This window comes from Embiotoca jacksoni, unplaced genomic scaffold, assembly GCF_022577435.1.
Source record: "Embiotoca jacksoni isolate LCO1_2020_lvr unplaced genomic scaffold, fEmbJac1.0.p SCAF_8, whole genome shotgun sequence".
NCBI classification, from domain to species: Eukaryota; Metazoa; Chordata; class Actinopteri; family Embiotocidae; genus Embiotoca; species Embiotoca jacksoni.
In genome coordinates, this window is record NW_027185436.1 from 16,923,758 (window position 1) to 16,951,606 (window position 27,849).

Genomic DNA, 27,849 nt, shown 5'->3' on the forward strand with positions numbered 1-27,849 from the left:
GAAATATCACGTGGTCTTAAGTATTCAGACCCTTTGCTGTGACACTCATATTTAACTCACATGCTGTCCATTTCTTCTGATCCTCCTTGAGATGGTTCTACTCCTTCATTGGAGTCCAGCTGTGTTTAATTAAATTGATTGGACTTGATTAGGAAAGGCACACACCTGTCTATATAAGACCTTACAGCTCACAGTGCATGTCAGAGCAAATGAGAATCATGAGGTCGAAGGAACTGTCCAAGGAGCTCAGAGACAGAATTGTGGCAAGGCACAGATCTGGCCAAGGTTACAAAATAATTTCTGCAGCACTCAAGGTTCCTAAGAGCACAGTGGCCTCCATAATCCTTAAATGGAAGAAGTTTGGGACGACCAGAGCTCTTCCTAGACCTGGCCGTCCAGCCAAACTGAGCAATCGTGGGAGAAGAGCCTTGGTGAGAGAGGTAAAGAAGAACCCAAAGATCACTGTGGCTGAGCTCCAGAGATGCAGTAGGGAGATGGGAGAAAGTTCCACAAAGTCAACTATCACTGCAGCCCTCCACCAGTCGGGGCTTTATGGCAGAGTGGCCCAACGGAAGCCTCTCCTCAGTGCAAGACATATGAAAGCCCGCATAGAGTTTGCCAAAAAACACATGAAGGACTCCCAGACTATGAGAAATAAGATTCTCTGGTCTGATGAGACCAAGATTGAACTTTTTGGCGTTAATTCTAAGCGGTATGTGTGGAGAAAACCAGGCACTGCTCATCACCTGCCCAATACAATCCCAACAGTGAAACATGGTGGTGGCAGCATCATGCTATGGGGGTGTTTTTCAGCTGCAGGGACAGGACGACTGGTTGCAATTGAAGGAAAGATGAATGCGGCCAAGTACAGAGATATCCTGGAAGAAAACCTCTTCCAGAGTGCTCTGGACCTCAGACTGGGCCGAAGGTTCACCTTCCAACAAGACAATGACCCTAAGCACACAGCTAAAATAACAAAGGAGTGGCTTCGGAACAACTCTGTGACCATTCTTGACTGGCCCAGCCAGAGCCCTGACCTAAACCCAATTGAGCATCTCTGGAGAGACCTGAAAATGGCTGTCCACCAACGTTCACCATCCAACCTGACGGAACTGGAGAGGATCTGCAAGGAAGAATGGCAGAGGATCCCCAAATCCAGGTGTGAAAAGCTTGTTGCATCATTCCCAAGAAGACTCATGGCTGTACTAGCTCAAAAGGGTGCTTCTACTCAATACTGAGCAAAGGGTCTGAATACTTATGACCATGTGATATTTCAGTTTTTCTTTTTTAATAAATTTGCACAAATTTCTACATTTCTGTTTTTTCTGTCAAGATGGGGTGCTGAGTGTACATTAATGAGAAATAAAATGAACTTTTTTGATTTTAGCAAATGGCTGCAATGAAAAAGAGTGAAAAATTTAAAGGGGTCTGAATACTTTCCGTACCTACTGTATATGCTATAATTTAAAAACATGTAAAATAATTGTAAATAACCACAGATACATACAATGGGGGTGGACATTATTAGTGTCTTTATTTCCAAGAAACCATATTGCGCGACATCATTGCTTTCAGACATTTACATCAGCTGTGGTATTACTTTGGTGTCAGACAAACACTCGATAGATCAGGCTGTATATTATTTGAGCTGCAGTAAAAGAAGAGAGGTAGCCAACAGCTCTCCATCCAACAAACCACACAAACAAGTCATGAAAAAAAGGCTCGAAGGCACAAATCCGCACATCCTCAAGATAAATATTGCTATAATTTCTGCCAAGACGTCAAACAGCTATAACTTGTGAAGGCATTCATTAGTGTAGTTCAAATACAAAGACAAGGCTGGTTATCATGGAAGCAGTTTATTACTGGTCCTCCTCTGATTATCTTTAGGTTACCTCTTGGTTTTAAATTTTATGAATACAACACATCAAAGTGATTAAAATCTTGTATTCATTTTAGAGGAGCTGGATTCTGCTCTATTACTTGCATAATACATACATACATACATACATTACGTACATTACGTACATTATGTACATTAGTTGCTGCTTGTTTTAGTCATTGCTGGTTTTCTAAATAACACCTCTTTGAAACAACAATAGGCACAGTGTCTCTTATAGGACTGGACGACCTGGTGACATTCAACTACGGTGAGTAAAAAGGGACAAAGAGAGTTAAATTGGTTTGATAAAAAAAAAAAAAAAAAAATACATGCTTTCAAAAAGATCAATATAGAAAATAAAAATGAAGACTTTCGTAGTGGAGGGAAAAATGCACGTATCTGGAATGACTGAATGAATGTATGATCATTCATCGCACAGCAGGAAGTTACACGGAGCCCAGTGTACGGAGTGAAAAGGTAAAAAGAAAAAAAACTACACTTCTCTGTGCATTCGACATCCATTAAATAAAGCACAACCCAGGGTATCATCAAGTATGGAATATAAATCAAGACACTGAAAATATTATTATGCAACACGTTTTCAAAGCAAATTGTAGTTCTGTACCCTAGTGTCAAAACATTAATTTGCTTATATAAAGATTTTTTTTTTTTTTTACTTGCTTGTCACCAAATGTTATTACCTCAGCGATCATTTTCCAGCACACCGGAATCTATTTGACTCCGGAACTGGAAAAAGTGCATGTGCTCCAAGACCTTCGTAGAGATCCTGGCTCGCCGTACACAGTCACGACCAACGGTACAAACGCGCACCAGAAACCCCGAGAGTCCCGACGTGGGGCTCCGTTGTTCCGGGAGACGCCCCCTCTCACACTGGCTTGGCAGCGTTGATGGACTGCAGGATGCCGGGCTTCTCCTCTATGACGCGGACCAGCAGGTTGTCTATGTACTGTTCGAGCTCCACGATCTTGGCGTCCTTCTTGGACAGGTCGCCTTGCTGCCTCACCACCAGCGTGATCAACTCGTCCTGCGTCAGCTGAGTGTAAGGTCCACTTTCCACCGAGTCCGCCGCCTGAGGGTAACGGAGAAAGGGCAACACGCGGCGCGCATTCTAATTAAAACATATTGATTGATTGATTGATTGATTGATTAAAAGTACACACTGAACTACTGAGAGCGGGAGTAAAATGTAGAGCGCTTTAAAAAAAAAAAGAGGTTACTTTTATAACCATATGAGCCGTGTCAAATCATATTCACAATTTTGAAAAAAACAATTCAGAGCAGAACATTTTGCAAAACTACATCTCCCGAGTTACCAAACAAAACAAAACAAAAGTGGATCTTTGGATAAGTTTTTGTTTCGGGGTCAATCTGCAATTCCCAACAATAATTTAAGAGCAAACAGCAACAATATTACAGATGTGTAAAATCTTCCACTTTAAAGCGGCCAATTGGCATTTTTTTCAGTTTATAATTCCATACCAGTAAAATTCCCAGGGATTGAAAAAAAAAAAACCCCAAAAAAACCCGTTTAATCTATATTATGCATGTTCACACTACTTGTAAATATGCATTATGTATGTATCATTTGTGCCAACATGACAGTACCTTAATCTTCCCCGGTGTGCCGCTTCGGACCTTTATCTCTTTCACAGCAGGGGTGCCGATAGGATACTGGCTCTCAGCGGAGTTCATGGGCTTCACGGGATGAGGCCTGTAAAGGAAATGCATGCAGAATGTTTAAGCCCCCAAAGAGATAACAAAGCTTCCCGCAAGGACGTACAGAAACATCACAGCAAATAAGGATCCAAGTGAATTATTTAGAATTACATGAGAAATCCCAGTATTCAAAACAGTCACACCCGAGAAAAATCCCAATTTATTTGCCTCCCAGGCCGACAGCACCATTTGCCCAGCAGCATGTTCACTTGTAAATCAAGATTAAAAAAAAAAAAAAACAGTCCACGACTGTGGATTTTGCAAACAGCCTGTTCAATCTCACCTGCGTGGAGTAAAGGCTAGCCCACCTCCATCGCTACTCTGAGTACTGACAGGCTGAACCTCGGAGGGCGAGACCCACGCTCGCAACATTGTCTTTCCCCCGGACGGACTTCCTGCATGCGATGCTGGTTCCTCCATAACTATCGGCAGGGCGTCCGAGGAAGTCGGAGGGGAAGGTACGGTAAAAGGCTCGGCGCCGAATGGATCCTCTCCCTCATAAAATTTGCTTCGAGTTTTGACATCGGCGCGAGGCTGCAGTGTGTCAGACGGGTTTGGGACACCTCTTGCGGAGAGGCCTTGGCGAGCTGTGGGGGAGGGTGTTCCATCTTTATATGCTGGTTCTCGTTTAGGCACGGAAGTCTTATTATCCGAGCGAGGTGTGGATGGAAGAGTCTTCGTTCCGCTCTGCGAGTTCTTTCTTTGGAAAGTCGGACTGACCGTCTTTGAATCTTCATTCTTTTTCCTGCCGCCGCCGCGTTTGTTTGAATCGCTGCCGTTAAAACTGGCAAAAGGGTCTGTGGGTGTGTCTTGACTAAAAATGTTATCAAGCTCATCTGCTGTCATTCCCTGATCTTCAGGTTTGTGCTCTTTCTGCACGGTAAAGAGGTCATCTGCTTCTGGGTTGTGCTTCAGCTGTGCCCACGGGTCTTTGGAAAGAAGCTCCATGCTGGGAAACGGGTCGATGTTTGAAAAGCTCTCCTTTCTGTCCGTGCTGCTCACACTTGAACGAGATAATGTCTGGATGTTACTGTTCGCCACAGCCTCTTCTGGCTGTGTCGGCTCTTTGCCGCTCACTCTTTGCCTGGGTCTGGCTGTGGGTGCTTCTTTGTTCGTGGCCACTTGCGCATTTCTTGGATCATCCGATGGAGTCGCATCCCAGTCCATTTGGCTGGGTGGTCTGGGTGCAGGTGTTACTGTGGGTGAAGGGTGCAGCGCCTCGCTCGCCTCGTCTCCGGACATCCCTCTGCTTGACGTGTCAGTTTCTGCAGACGTTGGGACCGCTGTCGGATTCGGCCTCACGGGAGATTGGTGAGCAGCGCTGCGGCTTCGACTGGAGTCTACGACAGATCGAGGGACTGGAGGTGCCACCGGTGTAGGGGGAGCCGGGGCCGCCACTTTCTTTTTTGACACGGGCTTGGTCTCCTGAGGTTGTATTTGATAAATCCTCACAGCGGGACTCTCCCGTGTTAGGGACGGCCTTGGTTCATGCTCTTCTGGGCCATCCACACTCATCTCTGGACCCAGAACTTCTGGTGTGTCCCTGTGCTTCTGGTTAACCTGAGCGATCACGTGATCCCACCGAGTGTGCCCTTGCACTCCGTGTCTCTTCTGAGGAAAGAGGGTTTCATAATCCGGAAGCGGTAGAGACGTGTTTGTACCTTGTTCCCATTCATCTGCCTCTACATAAGCAGGGTTCTGGATCTGCCTCACAGTTCGGGCCCCGGGTGGAGGATATGAGGGCGGCAGTACGGCTCTTCTCTTCTGATCCTCCATGGTGGGTGAAAACCCCCCAGACGACAAATTCTCTGTGCTGCCAAGAGGAGAACCAGACAGGTGTTGGCTTATGTTTGGTGGAGTCAGGGATGAGTGGAGGTTGGAGAAAGTATCGGGGGACTCAGACGGGACACTAGAGAGGGTGGACTCAGAGTTGGCTGGGGAAGGACACGGCTGACTGGGGTTTATGCAGTCAGCGGGTTCAGACTCCAAAGATTGAGGCAATCTGCCAGGGAGTGAAAACAAAGGCCTACAGGTCAGTGTGACCACAAGATTACCTGAAGTCACCAATGTACAACCCTTCACCAGTTTAACCAGCATATCACATGTATATATGTTGGTAACAGAACTAACAAATCCCCATTATCTATCACCCAACAAGACGCAGCCATATTTCAATATTTCATGAAAGTATTACTTTGTTATTGTTCACCACTTTCCAAAATCTTACAAAGAGAACACACATCTGAGACTGTATCGCTAGAATGGGGTGCCATTAAAGATGACAAAATCATTTAGTCATAAAATGGTCCATTGTTCAATGTCAAACCTGCAGACAAAACTTTCTGATACTCACGTGCCTTGCGGTTACCGTTTCTATTTTTAGGCAATAACAAGCACAATCACCTTACCATTATGATCGAAATCGAACAAAATCAGGTCCACAAACAATTATATATATATATATATATAAAAAAACAAAAACAAATCTAAAAGCAAAATCCAATCACTCCAGACACGCACATAGAAAGCAACACCGTTGTCTCAGCCGCTCCGTATGAGCTCTGTTAAGGTCACAACTTGTTCCACAACATCTTCACAAACACAAGCCACACCCAGGTAGTCATCTGGCCAGAGACCAAACCGGTCCAACAGGTCTGCCAACCGTCGGATGGAATTCAGAGTTTTGGTAATTCAAGACAGCCAAAAGGTCGAGTCATGGTGAACAGAACCAGGACGGAAAGTTGAGGAATTCCCCAGTTTCAGTGTTGACAGACGTGACGGAGAGCAAATCAAACTAATTACACACACACACAAGTTTTTTGTTTTCAGAAATGAGATTTCTCACTTCAATGTGCCTCTCGCTTGTGCAGGGATAGTTGGGCCATCTTGTGGTTAAATAAAATCAAAAAGCTGTCAGTATGTGCAGTTTCATTTGCAGGACTATTAAAGACAAAATTCCAATTCCAATCAAGAGAGTCTAATAATAGTATGAACACAAGCCACCAACAGCATCCCTCGTGTCATAACAGGATAACATTAACATTCGTGCAGAGTAACCTGTTGGGAGTATTTAGTGCAACCAGATGAGCGGAGGGCCTACCTGGGTTTGACTGCAGACACTTTAGCAGTGCGGTTGAGGAAGACCATGGAGGAGGGGACTGGTTGGTTGCGGCTGGAATTCTGATGATCAGCCGGACTCTCATTGCTGCCAAGTGGAGGATCTGAACTGAGGGGAACTTCTTCAAACAGATTGGTGGAGTGGCGGGACAAGGGTTTCTCGGGATCTCTGGAGTCAGTGCGAGATGCTGGGGTGGGATGATGCTGCTCCTCTTTAGCGTGTTGCTGCGCATCCTCCTTTTTCTCCTCCTTCTTTCTGATCATTCCAAACAGGGTCGACAGCCTGTCGCTCATGGAGGCCTCCTCCTGACGTTTGTGCTCCTCTGCTCTGCGCCGCTCCTCCTCGATCCTCTGGTTTTCGGCCGCTTCCAGCACGCCGCGTTCTTTTTCTCGACTTCTCCACTCTTCCTCCTCCTCCTCCTTCCGTTTCTTCCTCTTCGCTTCATCCTCCAGGAAGCGTCTTCTCCTGTCCTGCTCCTCTTGCTGTCTGCGCTCTTCTTCCTCCTGCAGTCTCTTGGCCTCTGCCCTGTATCGCTCCTCTTCCTCCAGCCTCCTTGCTTCCGCTTGCCTTCTGTCCTCCTCCTCTTGATGGCGCTGCTGCTCCAGTAAAGCTGTATCCGTGGACTCGGGCCTATTGGAGGGAACGCCTTTAAAGGAGTCTGCGGAGAGGTCGGAGGTGTGTTTGCGGACGTCCTCCACCGAGCCTTGACCAGAGCTGTTCAGACTGAGTGTAGATCCACTCTTGGGCTCCGCCTCCTCTGTGTACACATGGCTGCCGTTGATACACAGGTTGTTCAGGTCACTGTTGCTCTGCTTGGAGCGTCCCAGCATGGAGAAAGGACCCAGAGACCCCTTGCTGTCCGAGCTGCCTGTTCGCTTGTGTCCCAGGAATTTGAATTTCTTTTTCACTGTGGGAGGAGAGACAGAGAAGCATGTCATCGTTAAGATGCAAAACAGCACTATTCAAATTGCACATTGCAGCAGAGGAAACCCAGAGCTGTCAAAATACAGTCAGCAAACAATAAGAGTATCGTGAGGTTAAGTTACCTTCAGGGGAGTCTGCATTGAGGCCAGATGAGCGGCTGCCACTGAGAGAGGAATTCTTGTCGGGGAGTGTCCCCAGTGTAGACATGGACTGCGAGATGTTGCGCTGCAAGTTGGATTTAGGGGCAAAGAGGGTTTTGAGTTTAGATTTTTTCTTTGCTCCCGGAGTTTGATTGAGCGACTGCGAATCAGCCTCTCCTTCACTGTCTGTGAGGACCTGGCTGACGGAGGGAACGATAGCTGAAGCAGAGTCAGAGAAACCACTTTTCTTCTTCCCACGGACTTTGTCCTTCAGCTTGGAGATGCGGGAGCGCGGTTTGTCTTGCATTGAAAGGTCAAACATGCTGGCTGACATGTTGTTCCTCATGAACTGAATATCTAGCAGCACCTCCCCTCGCACCTTGTCCTCTTTACCGGCCTTGTCCACCAACTTAAACCATCTGCAAATGACAGAAAAAATTTAACGTGTTTAAAATGGGAATATTTAGAAGATCCTAACAATTTTCTTCAGAAATAATTAAACTCTGTTATTGTGCGCAGATTATTATCCTGCAACGAGATTTCCGCTCATCCTCAGTGCATGCTGCTTTGAGGTGCTACCTCATTATTAATATACATTACATGTATGACACAAGGGTATTTGTGCAGACTACAAGGGAAATTATTTAATGCCCGTGGCCATTTCTGAGACAAAAAAAAAAGGGTTTGTTTAAAAAAATATTTGGTTTATAAAGAAAATAAGCTGCAGGGAAATACGCGCATTAGAGATGAAACAATAAATGGATTAAATGATAAACAGAAAATTAATTAGTATTGCCAGACTTTTTCTGTTTTCAGCTCCTCAAATGTTCCACAGTCTATTGCTGTAAATGAAATGTCTTTGGGGTTCGCACTGTCGGTCAGAAAACCACATCTTTATACTGTAATTTGATTTTAAGGTCCTTCAAAGCGGCCATGTAAACAAAGCAATATATTAGATCATGTCAGGTGAGTTAATTGATGTTATACGCAAGATGAATATTATAACAAAATGTGTAATGGAAATGGTTCCCCTACAAATATGACTTGGCTCTTTATAACTTCGACTTGACATGCTTCGACTCTGTTGGCATTAGTCTGCCGTGTCTTTGTTAGACTGGAGACGGGCGAGTGTCATTAACTAATGTGCAGCTTGTACCAGTTCCTGTTGAGAGCAGTATGCACAGCACAGAAAAAGCCTGACAATTACAGCTTTGTTCAGGCTGACCCCTCATGTCCTCTCTGTTGTATAGAATCAGCACTTATTGTCTGCGAGGTAAAGGTAAGAGTGTTCTGGAGAGTGCCGTCAAAAAGCAAGCCAAAACAAGCAATTAGTGCCATTATGTATGTGCTCTTTCTGCTTGTATAATCCAAACCTTGCTACCATCAGATGCACTAATGACCTGTAGCAGAAGTGTCCATTATGAGAAGCCTTTCTTCTTTTTAAACGCATTAGTTCTGCAGCGGAGTCCTCCAATTGTTTCCCTAAAAGTAAATGTCACTAAGTGTATTTCCTCTATGATCTTTTGTACAATAATATGTGGATCTTATAGGTTCAATATATCCTTTTAAGAGATAAACTGAGGTATACTGAAGATATCCACCCGGTGCGGTGTTAACCAGCTATCTGCAGTTCATATAGTTTACTGTTGCAACATTCCCTTTTGTCGTCGTGCAGCAGACTTCCAGACAAACACTTGAGGGGAGGGGGGGGGGGGGGGGGGGGGAGACGGACAGTCAGGAAACAAGCATGGGAGTGACCCAACATTCCTTAAACACTTTCAAACATGCAGGGAGGTGCCGGACAGTAATCAAAGTTGAGTCTAATTCAAACAGTCCTCACCTCCCACCCTAAACGGAGAATGCCAAGAAAAACAATCGCTAACCACGTCAAGCCACAAAGACGAGAGATAACACTCCCGCAAAACAATCGAGAAATTGTTTGTCGTTGTTGTACATCAATTACAGCAGTGTGTTCAGTTGAATGAATGAAAAACACGATGCATTTATATGGATATTAAAAGGCTGTCGGGGTATTGTTTGCATAGAAATACAAAGCCGTGCCCCTGATGTGCTCACTGGGCCTGCTGGACAGGTTCCCGCTGTTCAACTGTCGAGGGCACTTCTCTTTCATGTGTAATGATTAACAAGAGAGCCCGTGTTCATTCTGTGAGCCAGAATAGACTCAGTCAATAATATAAAGAGGTGTAAATATAGATAGGCTGCACGAAAATGTTATTGTTTTCCACCCAGTGACATCATGCACATTATCATTTCATTGTACTTTAAAGGATTATTAAAGAACAATTCCGAATTTAAAAGAAAAGCTTTGTTTGAATTCACTGAAGGTGACAGGAAAATGTTTTCATGCGACTGCTCTGCTCTTTTTTTGTCTACAAAATAAACATTGTGGCTCTTGTGTCTGAACGAATGAACCTGACTCTGGAGAACCGGCGCTACAGTAACTGATACCGGTGCAATGTTGTGACTCCAAGTTAATGAAGAGCTAAAAGAAATGTATTCTGCTGCTGTGTTCGAGCTCTCATGGTCTCAATGTGAAAATGTAGATGACCCAGATCTCCTCCTCCTGAAGAGACAGAAGGATCTGAACCACTAGTTGGAAAACATACAGCAGCGTTGGGTTAGTTATTGTTTTGTGTTTTTAAAAAACAAAAAAAAACAAATAAATAGACATACACAGGTTTAAGGTTCAAGACTGAGAATTTTCTGCTTCTCTGTTTCCTATGTGGCTGTAAATTTGGGTTTCACACTTTAAGATGAGACAAAACAAGCAAACTGAAGATTTGAACTTGGCTTTCAAAAATGGATTGTTTTAACATGTTATACATCCAACAATCAAGTTAGTAAATCTTTTTCTGTCATCATTAATAATGTTTTGATCAAAATTTAAATATGTAACTGTTCAAAGAATATTTAAAGGATCAGGATTATTAAGAATAAATTCTTCAGGTTAAAAATGTCCTCAAATAGAGCTGCAGACTTGATTGTTCGATTGTTATTCAGCTTATTGTTTGATTATTTGTGATAGTGACTGAATCCCGCTCGTATACGCGGCCATGAAAGCAAATTTCATCTCGAGTACACTCTTTTGTATTCGAGGCGACTGTAGGATCTCCTTTCAGCTGCAAGACAAAGTCTTCAATGTCACGCACCGTATCGGCACAACAGGGCTGCAGTATAGTAATCCAACACCACACACACTTTCATGGCAGGAACAGCAGCATCCAATACGCTGCCTGCATGTCGGGTCTTAAAGGAGACGGAGGGAGCAAGACCAGCAGGGGAGCATGAAGGAGCTCTGACAAGAGAAGAAAATAGTAAGGACCGAACTTTGCCACGAGCCTGTGAAAACACACCGAGCAAACAAAAGATAATGTTTCAGTTACGACGCTACAATAACCAGCTGAATGAGGTCATTCCTGCGCCGCGTCGAGGCTGCGCTCGGTGGAGCACTCGGAACTCACAACCTCCAGCTCACTCGGGCTTTAGCGAAGGTCACTTCAACATTAAAAAAAAAAAAAAGGCCACCCTGAGAAGGGTTTACCAGAGTGGAACAAAGTCTATAATAAAAAAGAGCTTTATTTTTAACATTTCTCTTACATAAAAGGGCGTGGTTGACGCTGACGCAATGTTTCATTTTGAGTCCTGTTACGCCCGCGTTACACCCAAGCTACGTCAAACCACACATGTCATCTTGAGTCACGTACGTAACGCATCTGGGTGTGAGCAGACGTATTGTGGGTGAGTGAATGGCCTCAAGGAATGCGCAGGATTAATGGCAGCAGAGCGAGAAGACGTTCCCAGATAGGCGTCCATCATCGAGCTGGCAGTGACTGAATGTTGGCTTCACACCAGTTTATGAAGTAAACGTCTCAGCCAAACGTTGAGGGTTGGTCCAATGGAGACAGACAAGGCAGAGGGAAGAACAGTCTCAGACTGTTTTCCCAGCAGCGCCATGTTTTCCGTTTTTCCCTTCCAGACAGTAATTCAAGGAAGGAGGAGAGAAAGTCAAGCAACATGCTCACGTGTCACTGTTAATAGGTTGTTTCTGACTTATTTCAATTGCACCGTATTTGAGGTGTATAAACAAAATGTGCCCCGGCATAACTGAATTATTCATATGTGTCTTCTGCGATGCCAAAACTCCCCAACAGCCAATATAAATGTCAAGTAAACTCTATGTATTATTCAACGGTAGGTTTCACAGTGGAGACATGAAAAGTCAATGACTTGTCTCTTGGATTCAATGGAACTTTCCTACAATGAACATTTACTAAGATTTGATATATGATATCGAACAGCAGTATGTTATAATAAATCATGTATATTTATATTAATAACACTGTAGAGAGGAGGGACTGCATGTGCTTTGTAGCGTGTATGTTGAGACACCAACTTTGTAATTAGTTTACTACTGAATATCAACAACATTTAACCACTGCTGGAGTCCCAATAATGGAAGTATAAGGTTTCATAATTCGGGACAAATCCAACTCACCAGTTGGTTAAACAGACTAGTGGTGCAACGATTAGTGGCTTTAGTCCTCCATGACAATAAACTGAATATCTTTTGGTTGTGGACTGTTGGTCAGGACAAGACGAGACACTTTGGGCTGCACGTTGGGCTTTGGAAAACACCGGTTGACATTTTTGACCATTTGCTGATGTTGTAAAGACCAAACAGTTCAATGATTAACTGAGAAGTGTTATCTGAGGACAAGTGGACTTGCTTGAGATTCTGGAGGAAGTTTCACCTCTCTTTAGTTTTAACTGACTAGTGGGAAGTTGGAGGCTTTTAAGCTCTTGACAGTGACTCAGTGTTGACGTCTTCAAGAACCTCAAGCAAGTCCAGCTGCCTTCAGATAGATTTAGATATACTCCGACCCAGATGACTGAACATCTTCACAGAATCGACACATTAATTATAATGAAAATAAACATTATTTGTAAAAAGGGACAAACAAGAAAAAATAAAAAACATGATGAAAGAGCAGACAAACCACCCGCTGAAAATAAAATCTTGAAAAATTATATAAAGAAATTAAAGGAAATAATCCTGTTATATTTGAAAATTCAAACTGGGGTCAGTTTGGCTGCATCCGTTTTGAGAGACCTGCTGGAAAAAGAAATGTAGACTCAAAAATAATGTAGGGAAATGAATATAAATGAATACCAGGAAGAGAGGCGCCTGCGGTTAGGTTTAAACCAACCTAATGTTGGGTTGTTTCTCAGGATATTGCGATTTGCCGAGACTTTAAAGCTTACAGTGTCCTTACCTTACTTTGGAACTAATGTTAGATTTATTTGGATGGACTTGTTTTATTCTGCATGTGTGACTGGAGTTACAAATGGTTTCAACTTAAAAAGAAGAAAACAGTCTGGACTAGATACACGTTTGTTTAACCCTTGGACCCCCTAAAACAAATATTATTAACACAACGTACTGGACATAAATGTACTGTAGTAACTTACTCTGTCTTTTTGCGAGACTTGTTGTCATGAAGATCCAGTAAGTTTACCACAGCCTGGCCCAAGAACTTGTCGAGTCCCACCTGGGCTCGGTGCATGACAATGATATTCAGAGTACAGCGCTCGGCGTTTCCCGGGTGGAAGAGCGGCAGGTCGAACGAAGCCTCCTCTTTCCACACCGGGACGACACATTTCTCCGCCACGGAGGTGGAGAACTTGTCTTTGGCCACCTGGATGATGGCGTAGGCGTCGTTGGTGCCATTCTTGCCCTTCACGCGCAGGTTCCGACCCTGATGCACCGTTACCTGGACACTCGTAGGAAACCAATGCTGGCTCTGGTCGGCCAGAGACATCGCCAAAGTCCGTTAAAGCCTCGCCAAAAGTTTATCCGTGTATATCTTAAAATCGTCGGAGTCTCGGGTCACCTTTCCCCCCCCCCCCCCGTCCGCCCCCCGAACTCCTGTTTTTCACCTTCGGCGTCCTCTGCGGCTCTGGGCTTTGGTCACCTAGCTTGACTTCAGTCCAGGAAGCTCAGTTTCATGTCGTAATACTTATCTCTCCTCTGCGTAACACTACACCCAAAGCCTCGAATAACAGCTGAGTTAACACTCGGTTAACCAATTTAAAGCAAATACTCGCCCGGGTAACACAAAGAGGACATCGCTGCAGTGCGACTAATTCCCTTAGGAGGCTTTCATAAACACAACTCTCTTCCCTGCTCCTGCCTCCTCTGAGTTGAAGAGTTCACTTCCCTGATGTTATGAATTCCCACCCATGCTCTATATAGAGGTGCCTGATTGGTTAATATATCTGTCAGTTTTCGATGTTCGTTAGTGATTGGACAAGCAGGAGTAGGAGGGCGTGGACACGTCGCAGACCGTTAACTACTATTGTCAGCCACTGATCAGGAATCAGTTTACACTCACAAAAGTCATAGAATACTTGAATAGTAGAACAATTAATACTGAACTGAGTGCAGCGACGCTAATTTAGCACTTACAGGACAGAACATTTCCAGACAAATTCGTTTTCTTAGATTATTGTGAGTCCAGAATGATTTGGTTGTACGTCTAAAGTTTCTTGAAAAATGTATTACAAAAATATATAAAAAAAATATATATAATATGCACAAGTAAAATGTTTTTTTTTCTTATTAAGTGGAATGTTTTGGCACACAAACTGATCACATGACAGTGTTGTTTGTTTGAGGAAGCTCCGGTTATGAATCATTGAATGCATTAAACCATCAAAAAAAAAGGCAGGATTAAATCACTTTATCTTTTATCTCCCACTGACATTTTAGTATCTACAACTTGTTCTTTCCACCAGGACTTCATCAATAAAAGTTTAGATATATTTATATCTAAAATCCCTTAAATAGTTGGGACATAATGTTAATAAAAAATATTTCATATTCATGGATTTTGTAGGCTTGAATGATATGCAGAATAGAGTACACTCCCCAGACTGAAAGTTTCATTTTTTCGCAAACTTTAAAATGCAGTTATAAATAATTAGAAACGTGAACTTTTGAAAAAACAACGAGCGACAATGTCTCTATATTTCAGTAATATAACACAAATTTTGGCACCAAATAGAAAAGAATGAACAATTTTTCAAAAACTGTCCTATAACTTTTAAATAAACACATATTCGGCATATTTGCAGCTTGGAAATGATTATAATCATAGTTACTGATACAGAGGCAAAGTTAATATTAGACCTTTATGTACCTCCTGAAATTTAGACTGAATCATGTTAGACAATTCTACCTTAATGTGTATATTTGTTTTCCATAGGAGGATCAGAATAAGCTCGTACTGCACAGAATGTACACTGCAGCTTGACCATATTAAAACACTCAAGAGTAACAACATCCAGTATGTGGCAAAATGAACAACGGAAAATGCCATGACGATAAGCTGCATAGTAGAAATGCTATTTCCTGTTAATGTTATTTCCTAAATTGCAAGTGTGTCAAACTGATTAAAAAGCAGAAGTATGGCTTCAGGCCTTTGTAAATGTCCTCCACTGTGACGGCAAATTACTGTTTGAATTTTGGACATGTGCATAAATCACTACACTAAGATTATAGTTTACTTTGAAGTCGACTTGGGTTAGATAAGTATGCCACTGTAAAACACGAGATGTTGCTAATTTGTGAGGCTAAAACATTTTTAATCCCTAACAATGAGTGAAAAGTTCCTCTGCTATCCAGGAGGGGGCAGTCATTGAGGCATTAGTTCAAAAAAGTTCCTCTGCTAAAAGTAAAGATTGTGGTTGGATATGACAAAGCCAAATATTTCCCCCCATGAATTTGTCACACATGGGAATCTGTATCATTGCTGATATATAGAAACAAAGGAAACATTTTCTCTCATCAAAAGTCTCGCATTGCGTTTTTAATTCACTCAGATTCTGTACAGCCACATTCATGCAAATCCTCTCCAACTGTACGTGCGAACACACACACCCACACACTCACACAAATACTCACACACACATACACACGAAAAAACATCTAAGTGCATACATGAGCATACACAAACAATTACTTGAAGCAAACATAAGGGTGAAAAGTTGTCCACAGATTAAATGCATCTAGCTGTATTTTGGAAATAGACCATCTTGTATTCCATTTCATGCTATAGTTGATATGCATAGAAAAATCACGCCTAAAACAATAAAGCTTTCATTAGAGATCCAAAATCAACATTATATGCCAATTTCAGAAATATCTTGTACATTTGTTTTGGAAAGTGAATAAAATAAGAGCGTATCTTATGTTTGAAAATGACATTAAAAAAAAACCTGCCTTATTTTTTTTTTACCCTTTCACAGCAAACTCTTACAATGCTACAGAGGCAAAAGTACCAGTTTAGGGTCCTGGATGCCTTCGTGATATTATATCTTAAATTATATAATTATTAAGAGACCATTAAAACATAACCTAGTCATTTAAGAGTTCATTAAGGTCATGCATAGATGTTCACATGTAAGTATAGTTTATACTGTGGTTTCACTTTTCCACAAACCACTCTTCATTCCAACAGAGCTCTGGGATTGGTCTGTGCCACTCATGTCCTGCTCCAGCTCGAGCACTGAGTTTTTCAGAGTGCCATTAGGGGCTGCGGCCCCTGGCACAGTGGTGGTGACACTGTTCAAAGGGTAGGAGCAGCGTTTGGTTTCGCGCTCTGCGGATGCTGCCAGTTTCAAATTGTCTCTGCTGGCACATCGTCTCTGAGCACCGTGCATGCCCACTCTGCTGGCCATAGACGGCAGCAGGGGGAACGGTTTACGACTCCCGCTGCTGCCCCCGTCACTTCCCTCCGACGGGCTAGTGGCCATCGACTCTCCCACCCGTTTCCCATTTGTCAAGGGGCTGGCCTGGTTCTCTGAGAGGCTGTGGTGGATGCTGCCATTCTCACTCGTGGCCTGTTTGTAAACAGCATGTGACGAACTGAGGTGGTCTAACCCTGTGGGTCCTAAAGCTCCAAGACTTCCGCCTCCTGCAGCCCTTAGAGCTTTGAGACGATAGTGACCTCTGCCCTCACCCCGATGATAATACTGACTACTTCCTTGTTTAGTTCTGCTACTCACTTTCCTTCTCTGGGGATGCACTGGGGCAGCAGAGTTAATGGTAGGCAGAATATTGTTTGTTGGCTTGGTGATGTTGTCATTGCTGGTGACAGTGTTGTTGCCTGCAGGGACACGTGAAGTATTGTTTGGATTTTCTTGTGCCACCTGTAGCAGGTTGGTGAGCTTGCAGGGCCCCGGGCCCACGCTGCTGATCCCGCTCGGCGTCGATGATGATCTGGCTGATGATGAGTTGTGAGAGTCACCGGGAGGATGGCAGTTGATGAAAAGCTGGGATCCCTGCTCAGACGTCTGCACTCCACTCCCGGTAGTGCAGGTGTGTGTGTAAGTAGAAATGTGATGGGAGCGTCGGTTGCCAGGGCAACAAGCCAGCCATGAGGCCTGAACATCCAGACGTCGGAAACAGTGGTGCACCACCAGGAACACCCCCAAAACTATGGCAGTCATTCCATAAAGACAGCTGAACAACAAGCTGGTGTGGCCTGTTAGCCACATTGCCATGGCTCCACAACACCACAGAACCACAAACAGGAAGTGGGTGGCCACCAACACAGAGAACTGTGTCTTCAGGGAGTACTGGTCCTCTGGAGGCACAACTGGGTTTATAGTTCCCACCACGGAGTCTGTGGAGAGCAGGCTGGTGCTTCCTGCCAGCGCAGGATGGCTCTCAGTCACAGGAGAGGACAGCGTGGTTCCTGTGCATTCTTTGGCCACACGGTGCCTCAGGCGAAACACAGTGCACAGGAAATAGATCCAGGTCACCAACACCGCTAGGCCAGCAGGGACAAAGAAAGACCCCAGACTGGAGCGCCAGACAAGCCAGCAGCTGCAATAGGCAGAAAAGACAGCCGAGGAGTCAGTGCAAAACAAGGACATCTTTGTGTATTCAACAAATCTCAGAGAATTATTCACTACAGCACCAACAACACAAGACAAAGTCAAAGGCACAATGCCTGCAGGATAAAAAGAGAAGTACTTACTAAGAGCTGTTGTCTCCATAGTTGTTGACATTGACAGCAGCAGTGATCCCACAAATGATAAGAGGAACTCCATCAGCTATCAAATAAAACCTTGAATAACAGAGAAAACATGTTAAACATAAGCTCCTAGCTTCAGTCTCAGAAGTGAAGAACAGTTCTTGTCTGTGTCACAGCGACGCTGTATGACCTTTGGCTGCTATGATGTTTTTCAAGTGTGCATGACATTGTAATTTTCCTTTTTGTGTTTTAATGTCTCTGGCTGTCTATAATCTGAACATCGCTGTGTGATTTTTCTCTTTGTGGGCAGAGTGTTACAAGGGTCAATATTGACAGCAGAAGTATGTGATTTATTGCAGCCTGGTCCCATATGGCTGAGTGGGCAACAAAGGGACTGGCTGGAGGTCCCGTGAGGTCAGGGGCACTGCAGCTTCCAGATCACAGGGGCAGGAAAGCGGGACCAGATATAGAAGGGAATATTGGAAAAGACATCGCTTGAATCACCCTGTTCAGATTTATGACAACTCTCACATCTTCTGTTGTGTTGTTCTCAGACTTTCCTCCCCTCCACTGCTCTGGCCTCATGGCTTTTTTCCCCCATACTCTGTTATGCCCCCACAAAGTTTCTAAAAAACAGAGGGACTTTGATTGTTGGGCACAATGACCGCCTCTGTTGGTGCGCAGTTTGGGTGGCCATGCACAAGAAGTCCTGCATCTGTCTAAAACATAAACCGTATTGACAGCAAACAATAATCTCAAGGTGCAGGATGTGGGCGAAAGTGAGTTGTGGCTTGCTCACTGACCTGAGCATAGGTCTCTGAGTAGGTGGAGCAAGAGGCTCTCCCTCCGGCTGCCGTGGCATTCTCCACAGAGCCTCTTTGTAAATGACCCTGGCACTGACTCCAATCCACAGCAGGGTCGACAGCGAGGAGTAATGCAGAGCAATGCCCACCTGTCATGTAGATGCAGTCAGATCAGTCATCAAGCTTACATGCCATTAAAAATAGATGAAGTCCAAAAATTATGAAACTGTGCAAATTCAATAACTTACTGCTTGACAAACTACTGGATAGCTGGTCAAGCTTATGCCCCCTGCATAGATTGCTGTTGTCATGGCGACGTGGAAGCAGGTATTCAGCAGTGTGTGCCAACTTTTTCTCGATATGTGAATCGAACTGTAGGAGCACAGAAACAATTAATGACAAGAGGAAACAAATACCCAATAGCAGCAACACATGTGTTGCATGTACACTACAGTACCTGTGGTGCAGGATATGTGTGATGATGATGGTGAAAAGGCAAAGGAGGAGCACTGCAGTGCAGGCATAGACCATAGGGTGGAGCGCCTTTACAGAGATGTGTGTAGAGTTGGGGAAATCAGGCACCTCCTAGAAAAAAAAAAATCACACAAGTCAAATGAAAGACACATTCAACCTCAGCGACTGAATGATTAAATATTCAACGCTGTACTACCTGCAGCACAGCATAGTTGCTAAGCAGAGAGCAGCGCATCGTGGAGGTGCTGCCGTCACTGTGGACCAGCTGACAGCCCTCCTGGCTCCAGCCTCCCTGCCTGTCCAGTCCCTGAAGGCTCCACTGTGCTGCCACGGCATCAGTACCAGGGGACAAGTGTCGCAGTGACACCCAGATGGGTTCCGAGTAGTTCCATATGCTGCAACCATCTGTCACAGGGAGGAATGAAATTATCAATACAAAACTACACTGATGTGCATTAAATTGAAAATTCAGGCAAGAATGTTTGTAAATTTATTTGTATTTTAGTTAAGTCCATTTATGATAATTTTTCTACCTTCCCTTCACCTGACTCATGTTTTTATATTACTTTTTGACAAAAAAATGGGAAATGGCATAGACAAGATATGACATCACATACAATGCTACCATAAGAAAAGCATTACAGTCAACCGAGACCAGGGCACAATTCTGAAGATGGATTGAAGAAATTTCATATTTATTTATTTTGCTTGATTAGTTTAAAACATTTTTTTTTTATACTTCCTTACCAAGGCCTACAAACATGACAGGAGTGTTGACACTCCGTCTGCGGGAGTGTTCAACCGTGTTGCTTGAGTTCCCAGTCAGAGGAAAAAAGCTGCCAGTTCGGAAGGCTACAAACTGCAGCTTACAGTCTGCAGTAGCATCAGGAGGAAACAGAGTAGCTGGAAGAGTCACAGAGGCCAGCGCCACACAATTCTGGAAAAATAAAACATGAGATGCATGCAAATCATATATTAGTTGAAATCCACTATTGAACCTCGATAACTGTCAATGTAGATAAAATTGGTAACTAATGGCACAGTATCTAATAAACGAGGGAACAATGGGAGAAGGAATACTTATCATTCACCTTCAGGGGAAAATTGTTGAGGGAGGTGTTATGGGAGCCAGTACTGCAGCGGAAATGAAGCGGCTGCTCATGGACAGACTCTGGCATTTCCATTCCCTGGCTTCCCGTCAACACCTCACGACGCTGATATGCAGTGCAGGTTATACCAGTGAAGTGGGCTGGTCGAATTAGGTGGGCCTCCATCACAATGTTCTTAGATACCTGTACATATCAAATATGGTAAGGAGTTTTTCCCATTTTTACAGCAAAGTTGCAATTACATTCAACTCCCAAATTTCATAAATTACTCGTTATTTTCTGCTGTCACAATTAACTGTATATATATTTGGTGTAATTGTTAAGAAGCTCTACTTGCTCTGTTAACAAAAAGCTTAAAATGACAAAAAACAGGTTGATCGTCCCCACCATAGAAAAGTCTTGAGCATGACTGTGCAGCTGAGGCCATGCCAGTGTCTCTAGAGAGTAGACTATGGAGCTACAGGCTCTCTTCTCTCTCTGGGCGAGGGCGAGGATCTTGTCATCTATTTGCATCAGGTTACTGCCCATCTCGACCATCACCTCCGACAACTGGAACAAACGCACACACAGAAATGTAAAAGGATGGTAACATCACAGATGTACCTGTAAAAAAAACAACAACCTTTTATATCAGCATTAAAAGCTTACTCACCTCTCGCAGCTGTCGGACATATTCCATAAACTTTTCCAGAATTTGTGCCACGTACATCACATCTACAGAGTCAGTGAAACCTGCAGTCTCCAGGGTGTATGTACGCACTTGATGTGCCACTGTGACCGCGTTGGATGCATTGATGGGCCTCTGAAATTTAAGAGCAGTGATAAGGTGTCACCTCATGGCACTGAATCTACATGGTGTTTACTGAACAGGAACCATGCACTGTGGCACTGACCAGAATGAAGGTGTGCAGGACGCGAGTGATGCCATTGGTGTAGTGACAGTCGGAGTAGTCACCGTCCTGCCACTTCCCAGACCGGTCACAGTATCGGGAGGCTTTTTTCTGCTCCATGCCACCCTCGACAGACAGGGAAGGGTAACGCAGCTGCAGACAGTACTGATGAGAGGTGATGCCTGCCAGAGTTCTTGGCCACCTAGGGATTAAAACCACAGATGAATATTTAGTTCTGCATTAATTTATACAATATAATGTGTACAGTGCAATATATAATATATTACAAAATATTGAAACTAACCTGAACTCCCCACGATTGTTGACAACTTTGTCTTCTGGACAGAAGGAGGCACTGTTCTCCACCACCACTATTTCAACAGTGTGAGAGGTATTGCCCCGCCCAGTAGAAACCACACACTCCCACTCTCCACTCGCCTCCACATGTACGTTGAATAGAATAAGCTCACTGGAGGAAGATGATGAGGACAGCACATTATAACACATTATTCCCACATACTGTCCTAATGAGTAAAACATTATTTTTTTTTATTCACTCAGTATTGTTTTTGCACAAAAATGTTTTAATCGTGAAGAAAAGGCAGCATCATCAGACAGCACTCAGAGAGCCTGTATAGCTCTGGTTACTGCACCTGGTGATGAAGGTGCAGTCATGCAACACGCTATTCTCTAGCTGGACACCCATTTCAGGGTCAGAGGTCACCAGCTGACTGTTGTGACGCCAATGCAAGGTGGTGATCTTGTCCACCAAAGCAGCGGTGCAGTGGAAGGGCAGCCGGTCGCCTTTGAAGACCACCTGACGCTTGGACGGCAGCAGCGACAGGGTGTGGAGCTCCAGAGGACCCTCTGAGCGACATGGTGAGAAGAGACACAGATGTGACCATTACACATCACTCGGAATTATTTCTGCTGCTCTCTCATTACCCAACCTCAGCTAAATGTTTCCACAGAAGCTATAATGAGTCTGCTGTTCTAGAGCTGATTGGATGCAGACTGCAACAATTCGTAAATGCAACCCACAGGATTAGCTGTCAACATAGCCCGCTGATAGTTTCAGAAATATGTTCCTGCTAAGCTGCAGGGATGAATTTCTGTCAACCCTTTGGGTCTATCAGTTCTTAAAACAGCTTGAGAAGATCTCGAATGTTATTAAGAGTGCATTGTTATTGTTAGTCCAATGTTCTCTGAAATAAAGTGATAAACTGCCTCATTCATATGCCTCACGGTAGCCAGGCTCTCACCACAGCTTAGCTGGCTCTCCCTCAGTCCACGCAGAGGCTTTCCCTTCAGGCTCCGTGGGTAGGCACACAGGGTTTCGTCCCCCAGCCGCGCTGAACTGCTGCGGAAGAAGCCCGGGACCCAACGTAAGCTGCAGTCACATGACAGGTAGTCCGAGTTGAAGTTCCTGGAGGGAGAAATAATGGTTATTTATCATGGAAGAGTTTTCAGATAGCACTCAATGCTCAGATACAGTTTTAGCTCTCGTTGTTTATTACAGCATCAACATCCCTTAACATGAAAAATACTAAAAGGCTAGATTTTTTTTAAGGGATACCCAATGTTGAGATACAGCCATTACATATAACAGGTTTATTATTTGCAACCTAAGATTGATTGACTCACTTTTTTTTTTTTTTTTTTTTTTTTTTTTAGGATAGGCAGTAATGTACATAAAAAACAAGCACCAGCAGATCTGAAATGTTTGGTGACAGACTTATCTTCTGATTTATAAAAGCCAAAGTAATATGCTTTCAGCTATAAACCATGTGAAGATGAAAAAAAAACAAGATTTAAATAAATGCATGTGAAATACATCCCTCTGGCTTAATTGAGTTTTCATACAGACTTGAAGCCATTGAAAACACAGTTCAAAATAAACATGAACTGAAAACTAAATGTTATTTTTGTCTAGAATATTTACTGTTGTATTCATATTAAATTATATGATGTGAGAGTTAATTTAAAGTGCCGACAAAGTTTAATACTCACACTAGCTTGAGGGACGGCAGCTCCTCGAACACTCCAGGATCCAAGGTCGATATGATGTTGCCAGAGAGGTTTCTAACAACACATATCAGACATGTTAACTCAATAGCTTCAACACAACTCGGAGAGTACAATATTTTTATGGAATCAATTCATCTATCTCTTACAGTTTAGTGAGATTGGTCAGCCCCTGGAACATGTCTGCAGTCAGGCAGCCGATGCGGTTGTTGGAAAGCTCGCTAAAAGTGTGAAGAGACAAAGGAATGTGTTGGTTATTTTCAAACTAAGAGGGCTTGTCTCGACCACTCAGCCGCAGATTGGGATGTGTTGTCTCTTTCTGATTAAATATGACATATCCATACAACATAGCCTACCAGTAAAACTTTGCAGGACCTTTTTCACAGTCTTAATGATTAAATAAGTAGCAATTAAGAGTTTTCTTTGTCTCTAGTACCTTTATATTAAATTCTACTACAATATGCAATTATATTTTCCAAGCCTTAGAAAGTTAAGAATTTGAATAAGCAGGCTAACAGTCCCACTTTCTCTTATCAGGCCTCCATGGGACCCGGGTAAAAAATGATCAGCAGTGGGGTATAAGCAGGGCCCCTGTTCTGCTGTCCACCTCTGAGTGTGATGTATAGCTGCAGCCAGAGAGGGATCTGCTCTGTTGCACCTCTGACACGACCCAGTAGAGAGCTGTCCAGAGCATGTGTTTATCTCCCCCTGTTTGTTTTGAGAAGCCCCAGACCTTGCAGGGAAAACACAAGTAGGGGGAGGAGGGACTGGGAGTCACGCGGTGCAGCCCAGACGAACAGTTTTTCGAACCACGCTGCAACCAGACCTCTGTGTCCAAAAACACCGGGAGTGAGCAGCTAACGGCTGCAAACAGCCGCCTTGCCACATTCAGTGATGTGCGAGGAGCCTGAGCGCAGCACTGAGGTTACCTCAGAGATGAAGCGGGCCAAAGACATGACATCCCAGAGCCCAGAAACATTTAGTGAAGGAGGCCTTTATGTTCACGCTAACACCAGGAGCTCAATATAACACATGACATCTGCCATGAGCTGCCAAAACAGTTTAGATGTGGGTTTGTCTCAGCTACTGTCGATCTGGTAAACAATCATAAATAAAACTGAACTCCATCATCTGTTTCATGCCAAACATTTCAATTAAAAATTAAATGAATGAAAAAAAATCGTTTACAATTTGTGTTAATGTGAATCCTGCAAATATCTACTTACAGTTTCCGAAGCTCAGACAGGCCGTGGAAGGCTCCTGGCATGATGGTGCTGATTAAGTTGTGCTTGAGGTCCCTGGGGAGAGAGAAAATATTAGATCACTGAGAAATGTAGAGACGATGCTGACGAAGGTATAGTTCAAAATTTACATAATGTAATCAGGGGTTAAACAGCTAGCCAGGGTGTGCCCTAAAAACCACTAAAGTTCACTAATTTACAAGGTAACTCTTGTTTGTTTATTCCTTACAAAAACCAAAGTGTAAAGATGACAGCTGCATTTTAAAAGGGGGGTACTGTGTAGTTCTTGGCCTGCAGTATATTTGTTAAGCAAGTAGCAGAGATTCCAGGAAGTTTCCACTCAAAGCCAAGAAGTAGGTTTGCACAGAAGAACCCCAAGGAAATCAGCAAATTATTGTTTTTACACTTAGATTTTTGGTTTTTGGTAGAAGTATGGACTCAAGAGTGGGAACAGTTTTCTTGTCTTACTGAAAGAAAGTTTATTAATGAACAATTCTTTCAACACTTTCAGAGAACGCGTTTTCAAATTTAAAATGAAGTGGAGGGGGAACATGCCTCCTCCAGCAGGACCCAGCAGGATACCTCTACACACAGATAGATACACAACCACATAAAATATTAGTGGAGTCTAAAACTGCAAGCAAGAGGTTCTGTTATTTTTCTGTTTGTTTTAAAGTGGCTCTTCCCACGATAAACTTCACCAATGCAAACTATATTCCTTCCTGCAGCTGCCTTTGAAGATCTAATTTCACACTGCCTGCTGCACTTATCTCCATCCTTTTCCCCGTCCACACCCACACCCATGTGTTAAACTATTCAGCCAGATGAACCTCTCCATCAGCGAACCTGCATTTGATTTTGAATCCAAGTTTTTTTATTGGCCAGGTGGGAATAGCAAGGTTAAATCAGGTCAGGAGATGGATGGTTATGGACAGGACATGCGATCCATGTTCCTGCAGCATGAAACATTTAAGCTCCCATCGAACCAGTCGCAGGGGAGGATTTCCTTACAGGAGTTCACAAGCGTCACTGCAGTGGCTGTATTTATCTTTTAACCAAGATGCCTCATTGGTAAAGAATACCTCAGGGGACTTTCTGGTCCAGTTTTCCGCAAAGATCATTTGTCATCACCGCTCTTCCCCATGCTGCCTCACACCATGTGCAACCCTAGGCATCTCCTAACCATTGTTTTGTCCACTTTCCAAGAGATGAGCTTTTTTTTGGTCAAACTAGGGCAAGGAGAGTTAAGATTTAAGAAAATGGCTTCCAGCAACAAATTACACCGTGCGGTATGGCTGGGATATAGTCGAAAGATCAGGGGTTTTGCGATTGGTCTCTCCAAGCCATCGCTCATGTTTGGATTGGAGACAGGTTATAATGATAAAGAAAAAAAAAAAAAAATCCCTGGCCTCAGACCAACAGGCGTGTGTCGTGTCGCCTCGGACAGCACTGCATGCCAGCTCGTCAGACAGAACCTTTTGCAACAATTTCATAGCTTTTTAAAAAGGTGGAAATATTTCCACCTCTATGATTTTGACAAAGAAGTAAAAAAAACAACAACTCTGCACACATTTTCCCAATCAAATCAAAGAGGAGTCAGTGTGTTACTATGTGTACGTGTGGCCTCGGGGGTCTGTCACAATGTATGTGGTAATCTTTGTGTGCTCGTGTCCCACTCTGAATATACATGTGTTTCTGTGTGTCAGTAGCTCTATAGCATTTGTTGACCAGGGCGGGAGGCGAGAACAATACTGCTGTTTCCAGTCTGTGTGTCCCGGGGCTCATTAGTGCGGCGCTGAAAGACGAGGCACTGCCCACTATTTCCTCTCTCTGAGGTCCGTCTCTCCCTCCCTCCCTGTCCTTTTCACACACACACACACACACACACACACACACACACACACACACACACACACACACACACACACACACACACACACACACACAAAAGCATGCGTTTGCTGTGTGACACTGACCTTCAGTATATGCACTCAAACATACATTTACCATTGGATTAGAATGATGCTGCAAGTGTAAGGCAGAGCCTATATAAAGACCAAATCCCGATTCAGTAACTAGATGGTGATCTTTTGCTCAAACTTTGTGTTTCATTAGTCTCAAAAGGTAAAGATTAAACCACAAATTTTGTCATGTTTGTTCTTGCACACAGAGATATCAGATCGTTCTCATAACCAGGGCGTCAAATACTGCTGTTTCGTCAAAGCTGTCGGGTGTCAGAGAGATACGCACAAGCCCATTTGGCTTTGGCATTGTGACGACCTATGCCAAAGAAGGAGGTGATGTGATGAAGTAAAAAGTAAGGCAAGTAAGTTAATTACATAATGCATTTAAGTTATGTGACACAAGTAACATTTCTTCAGTAAAATTACTCATTTAAACCCAAACCACAATCTTTTCTTAAACTTAACCATGTGCCCAAATTTAAGCCCCCTTGTGTGAATGTATGAGATGTCAGTGGGCTATGTGATGGGATGAGCTGAGGGTGGGGATATCTTGTATTCAAATGCTTCTTATGTCACTCTAACATAACATCATGCCATTGATCCTTGTGTATTGCATTTTATTACAGGTGATAAATGAGAGATACATTTCCTACTCATCAAGGATATGGGTCTCATTCTCAAAAAGATGCACACTATACTTTTATTCTTTTTTTTTTATGAGTATATTCTTAAATGTAATTTATTGTCATAACTTACTTACAAATTATTGTACATCTTTCCTAGTCTCCTGGAGCATATCTCAAGACTCACTAACTAACATAGCCACGTGGGAATATTACATTTATTTAGAAAGACTGTTTTCTGGAATCTTTAATACATTTAATGAATTAAAAAAATACTGAAATTCCGCATTGCTGGATTTTAAGATGTTTAAAATCCCTTTCCAAGTATAAATGTTAAAATTCGCATAAGTGAACTATCAGGAGGTACTATTTGTGTTTGTATTTCATCTTCTGCTGAACTATCTCTCTCTAGGTCTCTCTTGGATTAGAGATCTCAATGTCAGTAAAATTGTCAAAAGTAAATAGTCAATAGGCAATACAATAAACAATAAATTAAACAAACATAACTTGAACACACATAAACATGCAAACAAACACACAAGCTGATTTTGCTGTTCTTAGAGGAGCTAGATATAGTTTTACCAAGAGACTTACTGTGACACATAGATGCATGATCCAAGCTATAATCTGCACCAGGCCACACACAAACACATACACACATGTTTGCATGGCTATCTTTGTGAGGTCATTCATTGACATAATGCATTCTGTTGCCACTTACCCTAACCTTAACCATCATAACTAAGTGCCCGACTCCAACCCTTACCCCAACCTAAACCAAATTCTAGCCTTAACCCTTAAACCAAATTTTAACCCTCAAACAGCCCTCTGAATGCTTTGAGAAAGTAAGAACTGGCC

General features: G+C 43.3%; 2 protein-coding genes across 3 annotated transcripts in view; both read right to left on the reverse strand.

Moving 5' to 3' along the window:
* Window positions 1-1,509: 1,509 nt before the first annotated feature.
* rab11fip1a (RAB11 family interacting protein 1 (class I) a) lies at window positions 1,510-14,023 on the reverse strand. 2 transcript variants are annotated; one of them, XM_069138789.1, is made up of 6 exons: window positions 13,292-14,023; window positions 7,784-8,220; window positions 6,720-7,644; window positions 3,903-5,621; window positions 3,509-3,614; window positions 1,510-2,972 (listed from the first exon to the last, which is right to left on the reverse strand). In XM_069138789.1, the coding sequence occupies exons 1-6, from the start codon at window positions 13,639-13,641 to the stop codon at window positions 2,769-2,771; spliced, it is 3,741 nt and encodes a 1,246-aa protein (XP_068994890.1). In that variant the 5' UTR covers window positions 13,642-14,023; the 3' UTR covers window positions 1,510-2,768. The 2 variants fall into 2 exon arrangements, with proteins under 2 accessions (XP_068994890.1, XP_068994889.1); XM_069138788.1 differs by lacking the exon at window positions 3,903-5,621.
* Window positions 14,024-15,670: 1,647 nt separating this feature from the next.
* adgra2 (adhesion G protein-coupled receptor A2) overlaps window positions 15,671-27,849 on the reverse strand; it is a 38,633-nt gene continuing 26,454 nt past the window's right edge. The window contains exons 3-19 of the mRNA XM_069139119.1: window positions 24,390-24,461; window positions 23,313-23,384; window positions 23,149-23,220; window positions 22,401-22,564; window positions 21,792-22,005; window positions 21,443-21,607; window positions 21,142-21,340; window positions 20,901-21,050; window positions 20,636-20,797; window positions 20,231-20,431; window positions 19,887-20,076; window positions 19,336-19,544; window positions 19,123-19,250; window positions 18,914-19,037; window positions 18,666-18,814; window positions 17,866-17,955; window positions 15,671-17,711 (exon numbers count right to left, since the gene is read on the reverse strand). Of these exons, the coding sequence (XP_068995220.1) occupies window positions 16,295-17,711; window positions 17,866-17,955; window positions 18,666-18,814; window positions 18,914-19,037; window positions 19,123-19,250; window positions 19,336-19,544; window positions 19,887-20,076; window positions 20,231-20,431; window positions 20,636-20,797; window positions 20,901-21,050; window positions 21,142-21,340; window positions 21,443-21,607; window positions 21,792-22,005; window positions 22,401-22,564; window positions 23,149-23,220; window positions 23,313-23,384; window positions 24,390-24,461 (3,778 nt within the window). The 3' untranslated portion in view covers window positions 15,671-16,294. The remainder of the gene's footprint in view (window positions 17,712-17,865; window positions 17,956-18,665; window positions 18,815-18,913; window positions 19,038-19,122; window positions 19,251-19,335; window positions 19,545-19,886; window positions 20,077-20,230; window positions 20,432-20,635; window positions 20,798-20,900; window positions 21,051-21,141; window positions 21,341-21,442; window positions 21,608-21,791; window positions 22,006-22,400; window positions 22,565-23,148; window positions 23,221-23,312; window positions 23,385-24,389; window positions 24,462-27,849) is intronic.